The sequence below is a fragment of the Elephas maximus genome, chromosome X (genome assembly GCF_024166365.1).
Source record: "Elephas maximus indicus isolate mEleMax1 chromosome X, mEleMax1 primary haplotype, whole genome shotgun sequence".
NCBI classification, from domain to species: domain Eukaryota; kingdom Metazoa; phylum Chordata; class Mammalia; order Proboscidea; family Elephantidae; genus Elephas; species Elephas maximus.
Window position 1 is genome coordinate 154,455,438 of NC_064846.1, and position 17,918 is coordinate 154,473,355.

The 17,918-nt window shown below is 43.8% G+C and overlaps 1 protein-coding gene across 1 annotated transcript in view; it reads right to left on the bottom strand.

Moving 5' to 3' along the window:
- Window positions 1-11,866, bottom strand: part of PDK3 (pyruvate dehydrogenase kinase 3) — a 73,856-nt gene extending 61,990 nt beyond the window's left edge. The window contains exon 1 of the mRNA XM_049871801.1: window positions 11,589-11,866. Coding sequence (XP_049727758.1) covers window positions 11,589-11,694 — 106 coding nt within the window. The 5' untranslated portion in view covers window positions 11,695-11,866. The remainder of the gene's footprint in view (window positions 1-11,588) is intronic.
- Between the last annotated feature and the right edge of the window lie 6,052 nt (window positions 11,867-17,918).

Here is a 17,918-nt window from a genome sequence, read left to right on the forward strand (position 1 = left end):
ACACACAACAGAATGCAGAGAGAATAAACCTACATGGAAAAACAGCACAAGCTTTCAGCTTCTATGATACCTATTATACAATTAAAATCATAAAACCTCATTTTGGCAGGGTTGTGGAGAAACGGGTATACTTAAACTTTGCTGATAGCTCTGGAAATTAAAGCTATAAAATCCCTCAAAGCCTTTCACTTGGTAATTCACTCAGGGACATATACAGGTAGTCCTGGACTTAGGACAGGGTTCTTTTCCAACGACTCCGTCTGTTTTAGTCATCTAGTGCTGCTATAACAGAAATACAAGTGGATGGCTTTAACAAAGAGAAATTTATTTCCTCACAGTAAAGTGGGCTAAAAGTCCACATTCAGGGTGTCGGCTCCAGGGGAAGGCTTTCTCTCTCTGTTGGCTCTGGAGGAAGGTCTTTGTCCTCAATCTTTCCCTGGTCAAGGAGCTTCTCAGATACAGGAACTTCAGGTCCAAAGGACATGCTCAGCTCCTGGTGCTGTTTTGTTGGTGGTATGAGGTCCCCCACTCTCTGCTTGCTTCCCTTTCCTTTTATTTCTTGAGAGATAAAAGGTAGTCCAGGCCCCACCCCAGGGAAACTCCCTTTACCTTGGATCAGGGAGGTGACCTGAGTAAGGGTGGTGTTACAATCCCACCCTAATCCTCTTAAAATAAAATTACAATTACAAAATGGAAGACAACCACACAATACTGGGAATCATGGCCTAACGAAGTTGATACACACATTTTTGGGGGGACACAATTCAATCCATGACACCGTCTTAAGTCGGTTCTGACATAAGTTGAATACTTTTTTTTAAGTTTTCATTATTGCCTGCTATACGGCAGTGTTTTGAACAGTAAGTGATAACAATGAAGATCTATGAATGAACATCTGAGAATAATACCAGCAAATTAGACGCTGCAGCATTGTTGTAGTACACATTACTAACCATAAAAAATAAGATGTACAAAACAAAAACAGTTGGTCACAACTCGAACACGCCGTAAGTCAAGAACTACCTGTATCCTTGGGTAAACCACCTATTACCTGGAAAAGTCTTGTTGCTCTTGTTAGCTGCCAGGGAGTCGGCCCCCACTCATGGTGAACCTATGACAACAGAACGAAATCCTGCCTGGTCCCATGCCATCCCTACAATCGACTATGATCAGACCGTTGTGATCCACAGGGTTTTCAATGGCTGCTTTTCAGAAATAGATCACCAGGCCTTTTTCCTAGTGCATCTTAGTTTGGAAGCTCCACTAAAACCCGTTTAGCATCATGGCAACACGCAAACCTGCACTGACAGACTGACGGTGGCTACGCATGAGGTGCACTAGCTGGGAATTGAACCTGGGTCTCCGGCATGGAAGGCGAGAATTCTATCGCTGGACCATTACTGCCCTCTGGGAAAAGTCTTAGCTACCCCAAAAGTCACACTTCAGATAACCAAGGTATAGCATTAGTAGCACAGAGGAGAAACAGTTTTAACATTTAAATACAAATCAGGATTAATCACTGCTCACTTCTTTAAACAGGGAATAAAAATATCTTAGATCAGGGGTCGACAAACTTCTTCTGTAAAAGTCCAGAAAGTTACATTTCAGACTCTGCAGGCTGTACAATCTGCGTAACAACTCAAGCTTGCTGTCCTAGAGCCGCAGAAGCCACAGACAACAGTAAATGAATAGGTGTGGCTGTGTTCCACTAAAACTTTATTTACCAAAACAGTCAGCTGGCCCTATGACTACAGTTTGACAACGTGTCTTAGACCACAAAAAAGAAAAAAAAAACCATTGCCATGGAGTCGATTCTGACTCACAGCAACCCAACAGGACAGAGTAGAACTGCCCCACAGGGTTTCTGAGGCTACAAATCTTTACAGAAGCTGACTGCCACATCTTTCTCCCACGGAGCAGCTGGTGGCTTCCAACCGCCAACCTTTTGGTTGGCAGCTGAGCACTTTAACCACTGCGCCACCAGGGGTCCTGTCTTAGATCACAGTATTCCCAAGATAAAGGATCTGCCCAACTCTGAAATCAGATTACCACAGAAGTAAAATAACTGAATGCTCGTATAACATAAAGAAAAACGAAAAGGAGTGACATTTTCCGATTTCACCTAGTAACAAAACCACGGTTTCCCAAATCTTGCCAACAGTCTGATCAATTTCCCAAAAGTTTAATGGGTGAGAACTCTCCAGCCATCAACAGGTCAGTGTTATGGATTGAGCTGAGTCCCCTTAAAATGTGTGTCAACTTGGCTAGGCCATGATTACCAGTATTGCGAGGTTGTCTACCATTTTGTGATCTGATGTGATTTCCCTACGTGCTGTAAATCCTAACGTCTATAATGGAAACGCTGGTGGCATAGTGGTTAAGAGCTATGGCTGCTAACCAAAAGGTCAGCAGTTTGAATCCACCAGGTGCTCCTTGGAAACAGTACGAGGCAGTTCTACTTTGTCCTACAGGGTCACTATGAGTCAGAATTGACTTGGCGGCAATGGGTTTGGTTTTTTTGGATGATGTTAATGAGGCAGGATTAGAGGCAGTTATGTCAATGAGACAGGACTCAACCTACAAGATTAGGCCGTATCTTGAGTCAATCTCTTTTGAGATACAGGGTCGCTATGAGTTGGAATCAACTTGACAGTAACGGGGTTTTGGTAGTCTTCAAATTGGTTAGTACAATTTTTGGTAACGCCTAACAGTAGAAAAACCTTACTGCTTACAGAAAAGGTGTGTCATGTACATATGTAAAAGTTCAAAATAAACACACTTGGAAAAAGAATGCGATAGTTTTCATCTTTTTCCTATCAGTTAAAAAAAATCTTTTCATCTTCTCCAGGAACAAAATCACTGCTCTTCCCAGTGGTAGCCCGACTCCAGGAAGAAAGATGACTTTCAAAAAACTGAGACTTTGTGATGTGCAATCATGCAGAACCAAAGTCAACATCTCAGTATATACTGGAATCCTAAGATACTTTCTAAAGGAAAACAGAAGGCAGCTGGGCCCTTAAGCCTCAAAAATAGTAAAACCAGGGAAACTGGCTGCTGCCTTCTAAATGCTAAAGGCTCTGAGGTTCACAGAGCCAGTGTGACTATGGTAGAAATCAAAATATGAGGTTCTGTGAAAAGAAGGCATGGTTGTCAGACAACATGCTTGCTGGTGGTTCTGTTTGGAAGAGGCTATATGTAAATGTGGGGACATTAAATTAAAATGATACAGTGCTTAATGAGCTTTACGTGGAATCAATCAAGCATGCTGTCAGTTCTCAACATCTGTGGGGCACCCATTCTGTGCAAAGAGCCTCAGACTAAGCTGAGGAAGCTGGGGGAGTTACAAAGAAGAGGCAAGCACTCACCTCTGGAAAGAGACAATTCAGAATAAAATAAAATACAAGGAGGCAGGACCAAATATCATTAATACAAGTGCAGCTGAGCAAAGGACAAGCGCAAAGTAACTGGGACATAAAGCCAGCCAGAAGACAGTCTGCAGGGAGGGGATAAAAGTGGCTAATGCAGGGACCAGAATTGGAGAGGCTGAGCCTGAAAGATGAAAAGCAAGTCCAAATGAAAATAGGCATCACTGCCTATCAACTCATTCAACATTCACAAGGTTCTATCTTTACCTCCTAATAGTCCAAATGCTCCTTGCCTTATATCACGAAGAGAACTTTCAATTCGTCACAACTGTTGAAGAGACAATTCAAAATTTTGCAAATATACAAGGAACCAGAATACATTCACTGCCATTCAAAGTCAATACATTGCTCCAAAAATCCTGAGTAACAGATTTACAGGAAAAAAAAATGGAGCTAGACAGGTACAAGTTATAGTAAGACATAAAAACAAATCATAAATGTTTCTTCTAAATGGTGAAATGTTCCCATTGCTCCAAAAAATAAACAATAAATAAACCCCAAACCCACTGCCATCACGTCGAATCCGACTCATAGCAACCCTATAGGACAGAGCAGAACTGCCCCACGGGGTTTCCAAGGCATGGTTGGCGGGTGTGAACTGCTGACCTTTTGGTTAGCAGCCAAGCTCTTAACCACTACGCCACCAGGGCTCCCCACTGCTCCCAGTAGGGAAATAGTATTTAAAACTGCACATCCTACAGAAATTTAATGCAAGCCACATATGTAATTTTAAATTTTCTAGTAGCCACGTTAATATAAAAAGCAGCTGAAATTCACTTTGACAATATTTTATTTAACCAAACATATAGAAAATATCATTTCAACACGTAATCAATATAAAAAAGTATTAAGGCATTCTACCTTTTTTTTTGGACTAAGTCTCTTAAATCTAGTCTGTATTTTACGAAAGGAGCCCTGGTGGCAAAATGGTTAAGCACTTGGCCACCAGCCACTCTGGGGGAGAAAGATGTGGCAGTTTGCTTTTGTCAAAGGTGGCAGCCTCAAAAACCCTACGGGGCAGTTCTACTCTGTCCTAGAGGGTCGCTGTGAGTCAGAATCCACTCCACAGCAGTGGGTTTGGTGTTTGTTTTTAATAGGAGATAAATGGAGAAATCGAGTCACACTATTGTTGTTAGCTGCTGCATAGTCAATTCTGACTCATGGTGACTCCATGTGTGCAGAGTAGGGTTTTCAAGGCTGTGACCTTTAGGGAGCAGATTGCCAGGCCTATCTTCTGAGGTGCCTCTGGGTGGGTTTGAACTGCCAACCTTTCAGTTAGTACTTCGAGGACTTCACCATTTGCACCACCCAGGGGCTGACTCATATGATTAGGAGACTTGAACTTCTCTAAGGCACGACTAATTAAGTGGATATAAAAAAAGTAAAGGTATAAAAAAAAGCCTAAATAACATCATTAATACGGTAATTTGATATATCAAACTCTGTAACCTGAGGAGAAAGCACATCCTTCTTTTTAGCTGCCCAAGGAACATGCACAGGAAATGGTCAAAGAAACCATCAACCAATTAAAAAATAATAACAATTCAGACAACTTTTCTGATCACAATGCAACAAACCCTGACTATTCATGTCAATTAAAACACACAAAGCACCTACACTCGAAATTTAAAAAATCAGACCACTCTTAGCTCATATTAGAATACAAATCTGAAGAGGCAGAAGAGCTGGGGTGGAGGGAGGATCAAACACTGCACATGAGCTGCTAGAACAGTGTTGGGAGGAGTAACTAGAGCCCTAAATACTGAAATAAACAACAAAAAAGAAATGAAGTATCCAATTCAAAACCTTGCGGGGGAGGGAATCAACAAAATAAACCTGAGGGTGTCAGCAGGAATTAGTAAAATAAAAGTAGACAATGAACTAGAGAACAAAAGTTAAAAACTAATAAATAAATCCATCAGCTAACCCTAATCAAAAAAGAAAGGAGGACCAGAAACGCAAAACTAAGAAATAAAGGGGAAACAACCACAGAGGAAATGAAGACTGATAAGAGACTACTGTCTCTGCTATACAAATTGACTTAACCTTGATGATTAGGGTAATTTTCTAGAAAAATACATCAAAACAGACTCTAGAAGAGATAGAAAATCTATACAGATCAATACTACAGAATAGAGAAAGTTGTCAAAGAACAGTTTTACCAAAAAAACACAAGGCTTAAAAGGTTTCATGGGGGATTCTACCAAACCTTTACAGAACAGAGGAGTCAAAAAATAAACTGGTCTTAGCACAGAAAAAAATTTTTTTTTCTGAAACCAGCATAACATTGATAAGGAAACCTAACAAAGATTGCACATACACACATCCACACACCACCCAGGGACTCCTATCAGATCTTAAAGGCCCCCAAAGCCAATTCTCTCTTTAAATTGAAATATTGATCAACCTGTAATAAACCAATATATCTTTACCTAAACTAATTGTTCTTTTCTCCTTTAATTCTGAATATTTGGCTTCTAGTCTTCAAACTCAGAGCCCTGGTGGCGCAGTGGTTAAGAGCTTAGCTGCTAACCCAGAGGTCGGCAGTTCGACTCTACGAGCTGCTCCTTGGAAACCCCATGGGGCAGTTCTATTCTGTCCTCTAGGGTTGCTATGAGTCGGAATCAACTCAATGGCAATGGGTTTGGTTTTTTTTGGGGGGGGGCGGTTAGTAGTTCATTATACTATTTTCTCTACTTCCGTATATATTCAAAATTTTTCCATAATAAAAAGCTAAATTAAAAAAAATGTTTACCCAAAGAGAAAAAATTCTATGTCAACACTATTTCTCACCTACCAAAAGTCTGACAACAGTGTTGGTGAAAGTGGAGGAAAACAGGCACTCTCAAAAACTTCCAGTGAGAGGGTAAACAGGCAGCCTCTATGGAAAGCAATTTGACAACGTTTATGAAAATTGCAAAGGCACATACCCTTTGATGCAGTAATCCTATGTTTAGGAAATTGTCCTACAGATACACTCACACATGCATGAAATTAAAATGCACCCAATAATTCACTGTAGCACTAGTTGTCATAGCAAAGATTAGAAAGAGCCCACTATCCATCAATAGGGAATTGGCTAATAAATTACAGTACGTCCACATAACCAAATTCTCAGAAACCATAAAAAAAAAAAAAGGAAGTTCTGTAGGTACAGATGTGGAAAGCTCTCTAAAGTATTACGTTTAAAAAGCAAGGTACAGACAAAATTGTAAGCTGCTGTTTACATAAAAAAGGGGAGGCTCGTGGACAGAAGCAGGAAGCAGCTTTTTTATTCTATGTCCTTTTGTACCTTTTGAATTTTGAACCATGAAACTATAATCTCAGATTTTAAAAAACTGACTAAAAAAAAAGTTGCCCACCCTTTGGAATGCACTATCACCATTATAAAGTCATAATCCATTTAGAACACTTGCTATTCCCTAACAGTGTGGGGATGGAGTCCCCTCGTGGCGCAAATAGTTAAGCACTGGGCTACCAACAGAAAGGTTGGCGGTTCAAACCTACCCAGAGACACCTAGGAAGAAAGGCCTGGTGAACTGCTTCTGAAAGGTGACAGCCTTGAAAACCCCACTGAGCTCAGTTCCACTCTGCACCCATGGGGTCACATGAGTTGGAACTGACTCAGTGGCAACTGACAATGACAGTGTGGAAGGATATATTTCAAGTAAGGATTGAATCCAAGAGACTGTTTTATTAAAGGCACAGAGAAATACTATACACAGAAAGAGGAGGGTACTCTAGACTCAGAAGCTCCTTACCTGAGTAAGGATTCTCAACCCTGCTTATGCTTTAAAATAACCTGGGGATCCTCTAAAAACACCAAGGCCATGCACCCCAACCCTTGACCATTTACATCAGAAATTTGCGGGCTAGGGCCCAGGCATGAAAATCACTGATCTAAATGCTTTAAAACAATGATTCTCAACAGCGGGTGATTTTGTCCCCTCAAGGGATATTTGGCAATGTCTGGAAACATGTTCGGTTGTCACAACTCGAAGGTAGGGGTGTGCTACTGGCATCTAGTGGGAAGAGGCCAGGGATGCTGTTAAACGTCATACAACACACAGGACAGCCCCCAGCAACTAAGAATTATCCAGCCCATAATATCGATAGTGCTGAGGTTGAGAAACCCTGCTTTAAAATAGAATCACTGCTTCTGAAGTAACAACCAGTTTTAGTTTTCACTCTCAAACAAGGAAAATGATCTTATTTACTTCTGTGGGATACCATTAGCATAATAAAGCTATTTCAGTGGCTACAGAAACTACAATTCGTTGACATGGTTATAACAAATACTGTAAGCATAAAACTCTATGTATATCTTTTCGCTGATCCTTTAACTACTTTTACTCTAGTCAAAAAATTTATGTCTCTTTTGTAAAGTGCCCAAGGTAGCAGCCTGTGAGCCAACGTGGTCCATCCATCCATTTTGCTTAAGTCACACATCCTGAAAATATACGTAGTCCCCAATTTACAACAGGGTTCCATTCCGACGACTCCAACGTAAGTTGAATACCTTTTTTTTTTTTTTTTAGTTTTCCTTATTATTGCCTTTTTCAGAGCCCTGGTGGAGCAGTGTTTAAGGGCTTGGCTGCTAACCAAAAGGTTGGCAGTTCAAATCTACCAGCCGCTCCTTGGAAACCCTGCAAGGAAGTTCTACTCTTTCCTATAGGGTCGCTATGATTTAGAATTGACTCAGTGGTAATGGCTTTAATTTTATCTTTGTAAGTCCAATCTTTGTCTTTGGGGGTTGGAAATATTACATACAAACATATACTTTAATACATATGCACATTTAAAAAAAACACATGTCTGTAAAAAAAAGGACAACGTTGGCATTTTGTCAACTGCAGTAAGAACCCCACTTGTGGAAGGTTCTGGGTCATCTCGATTACCCCTGGGAATGGGGATTGCATTTCTAGTTAGAAAATTAACGACAGCTGTCTGTATGGTCCTTCCACATACTACAACATTGTATGTTGTACATCTTACTAACGATAAGATGTACAAAAAATTTAAAAAAAGACGGTCGTAAGTGCAGTTCATCATAACTTTGATATGTTGCAAGTCGGAGACTACCTGTAGGATGAATTTGTGCTAATCAGCTGCAGCTGAGGAGTGGGACTTTGCCACAGTCCCCACCTGACTGGTTTCATGTACTCATTTGCTGCACCCCATCTGGTCCTTTAAACATCTGAGTTGGCCCTCCCTTGCCATTTTCTACAACCATACCAAAAAAACCAAACCCACTGCCATCTGGTGGGTTTGAACTGCCAGCCTTTAGGTCAGCAGCTGAGTACTTTAACCACTGTACCACCAGGGCTCCTCTTCTACAACCATACATGGGCATACAGTCTCTTTACTCTTCTTCTTCCTCACCTTAAAAATATTCTCACATCCATTCAAAATTCTCAAAGTTCCACATCACTCGCCAAAATAGAACTTCTCTCAAGAGATGGAAGAACTCAGAGAAGAGTAGAGGTAGAGATGGTCTTCACATGACAACTCCCTTCTTTTAGTTGTCATGCCATTAAAGACAGGCTGATTGCCATCTGATTCCTCTCTGGGTGTTACAAGCTAGGCCTGTGATTTCCAGCAAATTCCACTAAATTATATATAATGCTTCTGTGAGCTTCCCTATAAGGAAAAAACATATGCTTCTCCCATTATCCTAGATTACTGTATCTCTCCACTCCTATCCAAATAGGTCATAAGTGTTTTATGGAAAATATCTATCAAAGATTTAGTTTCTTTTTTTTTTTTTCTTTTCCAAAAAGCTCATCTTTTTTTCTTTGAAATTACAATCATTTCATTTTGGAACTGTACTTTAGAGATTACCTGAGACAATCCACACATTTTATTAATGAAGAAAATGAACCCCAGTGTGGTTAAGTCACTTGTCCAAGGTCACACAGAGAGTTAGAACAGAGTCTGAATTAGAATATTTGTTTCCAGTTACAGGTCCCATAGGTTTTCCATGGTAACACTAACCTCTACTGTGGTTTTCCACTCAAATAACATCCTTGCCAAGACACCTATTAACATGGACAGACATTAGCTGCTATAGAAATAAATCAACTGAAAATTCAGCCAAACTATTAGAACCATCACTTCAACTTTAAGGGTGGGAGGAAGGAGTTGGGAGTTTCTGAATTCCTTTTGTTCCTTTTAGTGTGATTTAGCCTGTCTCAGTTTACCCTATGAAAGGTTGGTACCATCAGATTCTTCTCTAAAACCATAAATTAGAGATGGAAAATATGTCCATTTATAGCAACATCAACATTTTCTTTCTGAACTCTGAAGCCAGGAGTTGCCTCAAACTGATAAAATTCTCACAAGTGGCCAGGAATGGGATAATAAAACTACTGAAGAGCTTTTGGGGGTGAAGTTTAAGATGCAAAGATCAACATCTTACTGAACTTTGATTTTTATCATCATCCTTTGGCAAATTAGTGTTCTGAAATTTAATCCGGTCTCAAATTTAATCTATTTCTCTCTTCCCATCCCAACTTGTTTTAGGTGTGGACAACATCGCATTGTGCATATCAGGTCCTCCCGGAACATTCTACCTACTCTGCACTTTAGTTTTTATGCCCAGCTGACACCCTCCTTTGATATTTACATAAAATTCCTTAAACATAAAACCAAACCAAACCCGGTGCCACTGAGTGGATTCCACCTCACAGTGACTCTAGAGGACAGAGTAGAACTGCCTCATATGATTTCCAAGGCTGTAATCTTTATGGAAGCAGACTGCCACATCTTTCTCCCACAGAGCGGCTGGTGGCTTCGAACCACTGACCTTTTGGTTAGCAGCTGCGCGCTTAGCCACTGCACCCCCAGGGGTCCTTTAATTAAACATTAAAAAAAAAAACCCAAAAAACTGTTGGCTGTGGAGTTGATTCAGACTCACAGTGACCCTATAGGACAGAGTAGAATTGCCCCATAGGGTTTCCAAGGAGCAGCTGGTGGATTCCAACTGCTGAGATTTGGTTAGCAGCCCAACGCTTAACCACTTCGCCACCAGGGCTCCTTAATCAAACATGAAAAACCAAAACCAAACCCAGTGCCGTCGAGTCGATTCCGACTCATAGCGACCCTACAGGGCAGAGTAGAACTGCCCCATAAAGTTTCCAGGGAGCGCCTGGCGGATTCGAACTGCTGACCCTTTGGTTAGCGGCCGTAGCACTTAACCACTATGGCACCAGGGTCTCCGAATCAAACATACACCCGTTATTTTCTGAGAGCTTAGAACATCTTTGCAGATCGATTTAATTTTCCTTCAGGGAAGTCGAGTTCCATTCTGATACCTGGATGCCCACTTTTGTTTTATGGGTGTTTCACAACCAACTCCCTCGCATTCGGCACTGCGAGCGTTCAACCCATGGCTCAAAAGGCACCACTAGGAGAAATATGATCCAGTTTGAACATGGAGTGGTGGAACCTATTCCTATCTCAGCTAGGCCTCAGGGGACCTGGGTCTTCTGCACTCCCACCTCAATCCATGGGAGCTGCCCACCAGCCTACCCAACAAGGTGAAGGTGCGAGGTACACAAAAAGAGAGGCATGACAAAAGGTGCTGACACCCAGGCCGAGGTGGTATCAGCCCCTGCTCTGACGCTACGTGCCCACACGTCGGCTCTACCCAGCATCTAAGGCGCTGGCAGTCCAGGACTCTAACTGCATTCCCATAACGTCATGAAGACAACAGTTCGAGTCCCACCACTCAGGCACAGCAGGCACCTCAGAAAAGGGGCAAAATGCCATTGCATAATTTCTTCGGCCTCAAGTTGTTTCTAAACAGCTCTTACCCAACCAAAAATATCGAAGTACGAATACATGAAACAGCCATCATCATTCCCATTTTCCTCTGAAGTTTTAACGGTAGTCATGTTTGTGTCAGGTAGATCTTAAGCCAGTGACGATGGTTTGGGGAGTCCCGCCTGAGATGAGGGTCCTCGGACGCACCTTCTGGTTCTTCTGGTTGGCCCCCGGTCGCTGTGAGGGTGCCAGGCCTGTCTCTCCGCGCCGCCGGGCATCCCCAGCCCCGCCCGCGTTTCCCACGGCCTTTGCACCGAGCCTGCGGGATCGGCGGAGGCCCCGCGCCCCGGCTGGCTTGCCCGAGAGCCCCGAAGCCGCGGGGGCCCGGCTGGCACTCACCAAAGTCCAGGAACTGCTTGATGGAGAGCGGCGACGGCGAGAAGCGGGAGTAGCGCTCGATCTGCTTGGGCACCGGCTGCTTCAGCAGCCACCGGAACAACCGCATCCTGGCTGGAGCGCCGCGCAGACCCGCCGAGACCCCCGGCCTGCCACAAGGGCCGGCGCAGCCGAGCCGCGCGGGTCAAGCACGTCCGCCAGGCGCGCACCCCGGCCTCCGCCTCGGCCTCGGCACCGCGGGTGCAGCCGCCGCACCAGCTCGGGGCCGCGGCCGGCCGCTCGCGGCTTCCCCAGACCCCGCCCCGGGGGCGGAGCCGGCCTTCGCACGTACGCAGTGCGCGAGGGAGCGAGGGCGCTCGGGGCGCGGGGTTGTACTCGCTCGCCGCTGGTTGGCCGTCGCCGCTTTCCGGGCCGCGGTGCGCAGCGCCTCCGGCGTCTTGCTCCTTGCCCCTGTACTCTGCCCTGCAAGTGTAGCCGCCTCCAGCCGCACCCTCGGCTAGGTCCTCCGTGGGCGAAAGGTGGCCGAGGTGCAGGGGGCCCGAGAGGAGGCCGGGAGCCCACGCCCGGAATCGATGCCTACGCGCCGCACTAGGCCCTTCGCAAGCCGAGGCAACTCTTTCGGGAGTTCTTCCTACGCCGGCCGACTGTTGCACTTCAAGGTCTTAGCTGCATCTTGACACTTCGATTTTTGTGGTCCATTTATTACTGAATTATATTGGCTTTTTCATGCCCCTTCACTTCTACCACCACCTCTGGACAGAATTAAATGTAAACTCACTGACTATTCCATGCCTTCATGTCACCATTGGACAGGACCAAATCTTAGGTCACTGAGTCTGTGTCCTGCCCCCTCCACCACCATTGAACAGGATCAATTCTTAGGTCAGTGACTCTGTCTCGTGCCTCACCCTCCCCCCACCACCATTGGATAGAACCAATTCTTAGGTCACTGGCTCTGTGTTCTGCCCCTCCCCGCCATTGGACAGAACCTAATTCTTAGGTCACTGACTCTGTGCCCTGCCCTCCCCCCCCCCACCATTGGGCAGGACCAATTCTTACATCACTGACTCCGTGCTCTGCCCCAGCACCACCACCGTTGGACAGGAGCAATTCTTAGGTCACCAACTCTGTACCCTGCCCCCCCCCCACCACCATTGGACAGGACAAATTCTTAGGTCACTAACACTGTGTCATGCCCCCCCACCACCATTAAAAAAAAAAACCAAAACCAAACCCATTGCCGTTTAGTCGATTCTAACTCATAGCAACCTTATAGGACAGAGTAGAACTGCCCCATAGGGTTTACAAGGAGCAACTGGTGGGTTTAAACTGCTGACCTCTTAGTTAGCGGCCAAACGCTTAACCACTGCACCACCAGGGCTCTCTACCACCATTGGACAGGACCAACCCCCTCTACCCACCACCACTCCCACCTCCCTACTGTCTACCCATCCCCCACCCCCAACACATTTGGACAGGATTAAATGTTAGGTCACTGGGTCTGTTTGATGCCCCCCCCCCACCGCCATTAAAAGTCGAGTAGATCCCTGACTCATAGTGACCCTACAGGACAGAGTAGAACTGCCCCAATAGCACCTGGTGGATTCGAACTACTGACCTTTTGGTTAACAGTTGTAGCACTTAACCACTATGTCACCAGGGTTTCCCCACAGCCATTAGCCAGGATCAGTTTTAAAGTCACTGACTACTTCAAATCCTGCCACCACCACAACTACCATTAAACTCGTTGCCATTGAGTAGATTCGGACTCATAGCAACCCTATGAGACAGAATAGAATTGTTCCATAGGGTTTCCAAGGCTGTAAATCTTTATAGAAGCAGACTGCCACATCTTTCTCCTGCAGAGCAGCTGGTGGGTTGGAACTGCTGACCTTTTGTTTAGCATCCCAGCACTTAACCACTGTGCTGCCAGGGCTCCTTTCCACTACCATTGGAAAGGATTAAATGTAAGATCACTGACATTCTTCCATGCCCCCCCACACCCCAACATAGGACCCTATTCATGCTTCACCACCATCACCACCATCTTTGGACAGAATTTTGTGTTTACACTGTGTTGGGTATTCTTTGTCTTCCTAAGAGTGAACCAGAACTCAGGGCTCAGCATATGAAACCTTGATTTTCTGGTATGAACATATGAAGTACTGCTTGCTTTAACCATTTCCACCAAACCTTGGCTTTACTTTTGGCCGTGTGTAAACATCACCTAAAAGAGGAAGGGTAGACTGTTTTTGAAGGAAAGGTAAAAATGTTACTAGAAACCACTCCTTTGGTCTGATTGAACTGGTTTTCTTACTGAATGAGCTTTTTGGCGTGTAGCTATTTAGCTTTTGAGCCTTTATTGAGTGGTCATGCACCCAATTCTTTGGTTAATAAAATAATTGCATCTCTACTGTCTGGATTTAGAGAAAAGTAGCACGTACACTCAAAGACATCCAGTGGTTGTCCCTCACTTCTGGATTTTCAAGTACATCTCAGCCATCTTGGTGGTGGTATATAGACTACTATGTCTTCTCCTTTCAAATCAAAGCCTAAAAAAGACATACTAATAACCACTTTAACCGGGAGCTTTGCCAGCAGAGCTAAGCTGTCCAATAGGTGTATATGAGCCGAGAAAAGGTACAGCTGTGGCCTGTGGTGCCTCCTGATTTTCTGAGGTGCTACCCATAGGCAGAGTGTAACTGGAGACAGTTGTGGTAGTCAGTGAGCAGGAAGAAGATGGACATTGGCGGAGAGGAAGGCTTACCTAACCTAAGTGGCAAAGTGCTGCTGATTTTTTGGAGTTTACAAATCACTTGTCTTAGTCATCTAGTGCTGCTATGACAGAAATACCACAAGTAGATGGCTTCAACGAAGAGAAATCTATTTCCTCACAGTAAAGTAGACCAAAAGTCCAAATTCAAGGCGTCAGCTCCAGGGGAAGGCTTTCTCTGTCGGCTCCGGAGGAAGGTCCTTGTCCTCAATCTTCCCCTGGCAGAGGAGCTTCTCAGGCACAGGCACCCCGGGTCCGAAGGACGCACTCTGCTCCTGGTGCTGCTTTGTTTGTGGTGTGAGGTCCCCAACTCTCTGCTCGCTTCCCTTTCCTTTTATTTCTTTAGCTATAAAAGGTGGTACAGGCCACACCCCAGGGAAACTCCCTTTACCTTGGATCAGGGAGGTGACCTGAGTGAGAGTGGTGTTACAATCCCACCCTGATCCTCTCAACATAAAATTACAATCACAAAATGGAGGGCAACCACCCAATACTGGGAATCATGGCCTAACTAAGTTGATACACACATTTTGGGGGGGACATAATTCAACCCATGACACTTGTTTTACTCCTTCATTTTCCACTGCACAAAATGCTCGTTTAAATCTATGCATTCTGTTGATTGGATTACTTGAACTTTCATTTGCCGAATTTCATTGCTGCTTCTCCAAAAGGTGGCAAAGTCCCAGAGGTTGGGAACAATATGAAAGAGCCTGGTATAATGAAAACTGCTGGCCCAGTGCTCAGACGGCCCAGTCCTAGGCTTGGTTCTATTATCAACTAGCTGTCTGTCCTTAGACAAGTCACTTGGCCCTTCTGTGTTCCAGTTACTACTTATAGCACATGGAAACATCTGATTTCTCTCACTGGCATTTGTGACAATCAAATAAAATACGTTAGTTATTGTTCGTTGGTGTTGAGCCAATTCCAACTCATGGTGACCCCATGTGTTACAGAGTAGAACTGCTCCATAGGGTTTTTAAGGAAGCAGATCGCCAGGCTTGTCTTCCAAGGCACCTCTGAGTGGGTTTGAAACAGCCAACCTTTTAGCTGGTAGTGGAGCATTTAACTGTTTGAGCCACCCAGGGACTCCTCCAATGAAATTAAGCATATTTAATATAAACCCAAGGTATTGTTAAGCCTCTTTTGTTCAGCAATACATATACTTTTACCCAATAGTTGCATGTTAACTGTCGAAGTCCAGAAGCTGAATCAAGTGGGTCGATTTCAGTGTTGAGTGTAGTTGTACAAGAAAGTACCTTGAGAGAAATTGATTTTGATGAACTTTTTTCAGTTCCTTGTACACACCATGGTCTTGCACAGGCCCCATCCCCAGTGGTTCTCAAAGTGAAGGCCTGGACCAGTACCATCAGTATCACCTGAGAACTTGTTATAAATGCAAATTCTTGAACCTCACCTCAGACCTACTGAATCAGAAACTGTGGGTGGGGCCTAGCTATGTACTTCCTATGGTAACACTCAAAACACCATTATCATTTGATTAATGCCTGTGATGCTTAATGTTATGTGTCAACTTGGCTAGGCTATGATTCTCAGGGGTTTGGCATGTGTTCTTCCATAATATAATCACCTTCCATTTTGTGATCTGATGTGAGCAGTCAATCAGTTGAAAGGGGAGTTTCCTTGGGGGTATGGCCTGCCTCCAATATATAAATGGATGTTCTGGCAAAGTGCTGTCTCTCGATCCTCCACTCTTTTCATTGCCTGACCTCTGGTTCTTGGAATGTAAGGCTGCAGAAGTCTTCAGTCTGCCCCCTAACCAGCAGATTTTAGATTTGCCAGCCCGCACAATCCCGTTAGCCAGCAGAGGCCTCCAGTCTGCCACCTGACCTGCAGATTTTGGGGTCATCAGCCTCTGCAAACATGTGAGCCAGCAGAGATCTTGAGCCTGCCACCTGACCCATGGATTTGGGACTTGCTAGCCCCCACAATTGCGTGAGTCATTTCCTCACAGTTTCATGAGCCATTTCCTTGAAGTAAATCTCTCTCTATACATTTATATATGCACTTCACTGGTTTTGCTCCTCTAGAGAACCCAGACTAAGACAATGCCTATCCTCTCACTAGAATTAAGCCTGTGAGGGCTGGGACTGCATCTGTCTTACTCACTGCTTTTATCCCCAGTGCCCAGCATAAGTACCAGTCACATTTTAGAGGCACAATAAATATTTATTAAATGAATGAAAACCAACAAAACCTACTCCAAGTCACATTCCTTCTTATCAGCTTTCAGTGAGAAACAAAGATAAGGGAAGTTTTCTGAGTAATTCAAGCAATGATGGACATTTTATCAAATCATGCATATGATAGAGCCAAAATCAAAAGTTTGAAGTGGAGTGGAACAGATGAGAGAGAGAAAAATAATAACCTCTAATTATCCACATCATTGTTGATCACTAGTTCGTGGATGTTGTTATAAAGTGCTTCCATCATCACTTGACTTGGCTATGAAATCCTGGTCTCCCTGTCTTTTCCCCCTCCTTCTCTCTTCATTCTCAACTAACATTTCTTCAGCGCCAACTGTGTGCTTTGTAAAAGTACCTGTGTTGCTTCTTCTCAGTAAATCTGATGACTCAATATTATCCTTATCTTAAAGGTGAGTAAACTAAGACAGAAAGGTTAAAATAATTTGTTTAAAGTTACACAGCTTTTAAATGGCAAAGCCTGAGTTCGAATCCAGGTTTCCTGACTCTCAATTCTACATTCTTTCATAATACCAGCCCACCTTTTGACTTTTAGAGTGAGTGACTTGGGAAGTGAGAGCGTGAAGTTGAGGGAACTAGAAGAGAGAGTGTTACTTAATAAAGCTTTACTTAAATGGGTGTGTTTAATCAAATATGTGTGTGATTTAAAGCGATAGCTCTATTATCCCAAGTGATTAGATTCTTGTTTTTTTTGACAAACTATTTTGGATGGTCCAAACCCTCTTGAAGGTCATTTATCTTGGTCCTTTGGTTTCCAATAAAGGAGGGTTTTCACCCTTCTTAGAACTTTTTCCTTCCCCAAAAGAGGACAGAAAAGAGTTTGAAGTACAGGGTGTTGTGGCAGAATAATCTATTGAGAAATTAAATGTGTTTTGTTTTTGTTGCTCTTGGAGGTGCAAAAGAATTAAGAGGAGCTTGTCTTCCCCCTCTTTGGGTCCAGGCTTTGGGCTCCTGTGGCCTGGGGATTTTGTTTTTTGTGTAGCAAGGTGTTTTGGTTTCTAGGGCTGAAAACAGAAGTTGGAAGATATAGGAAACATTATGAAAGTCTCCCTAAATTCATTCCTTCTTCTATTTGTAATCACCCGCGCTTTTGTTCACTTCCACATGCAGCGCATTTGTACTTTGATGGGAAAAAAAAAAGCCCAGCCTGGTTGTAATGCTGAGATATATGGCTCAATCTAAAAACTAATGAGCTTTATTCTGACTGCTGGCCATGGCTGTTAGTTCAGGGTTGGACACATGACCCAGTTCAGACCAATGGGAAAGGAGGAGACATTTCCTGAGGGCTCTGTGGAAGAAACTTGCTTGCTATTCTGAGGAAGTTTCTGGAACACA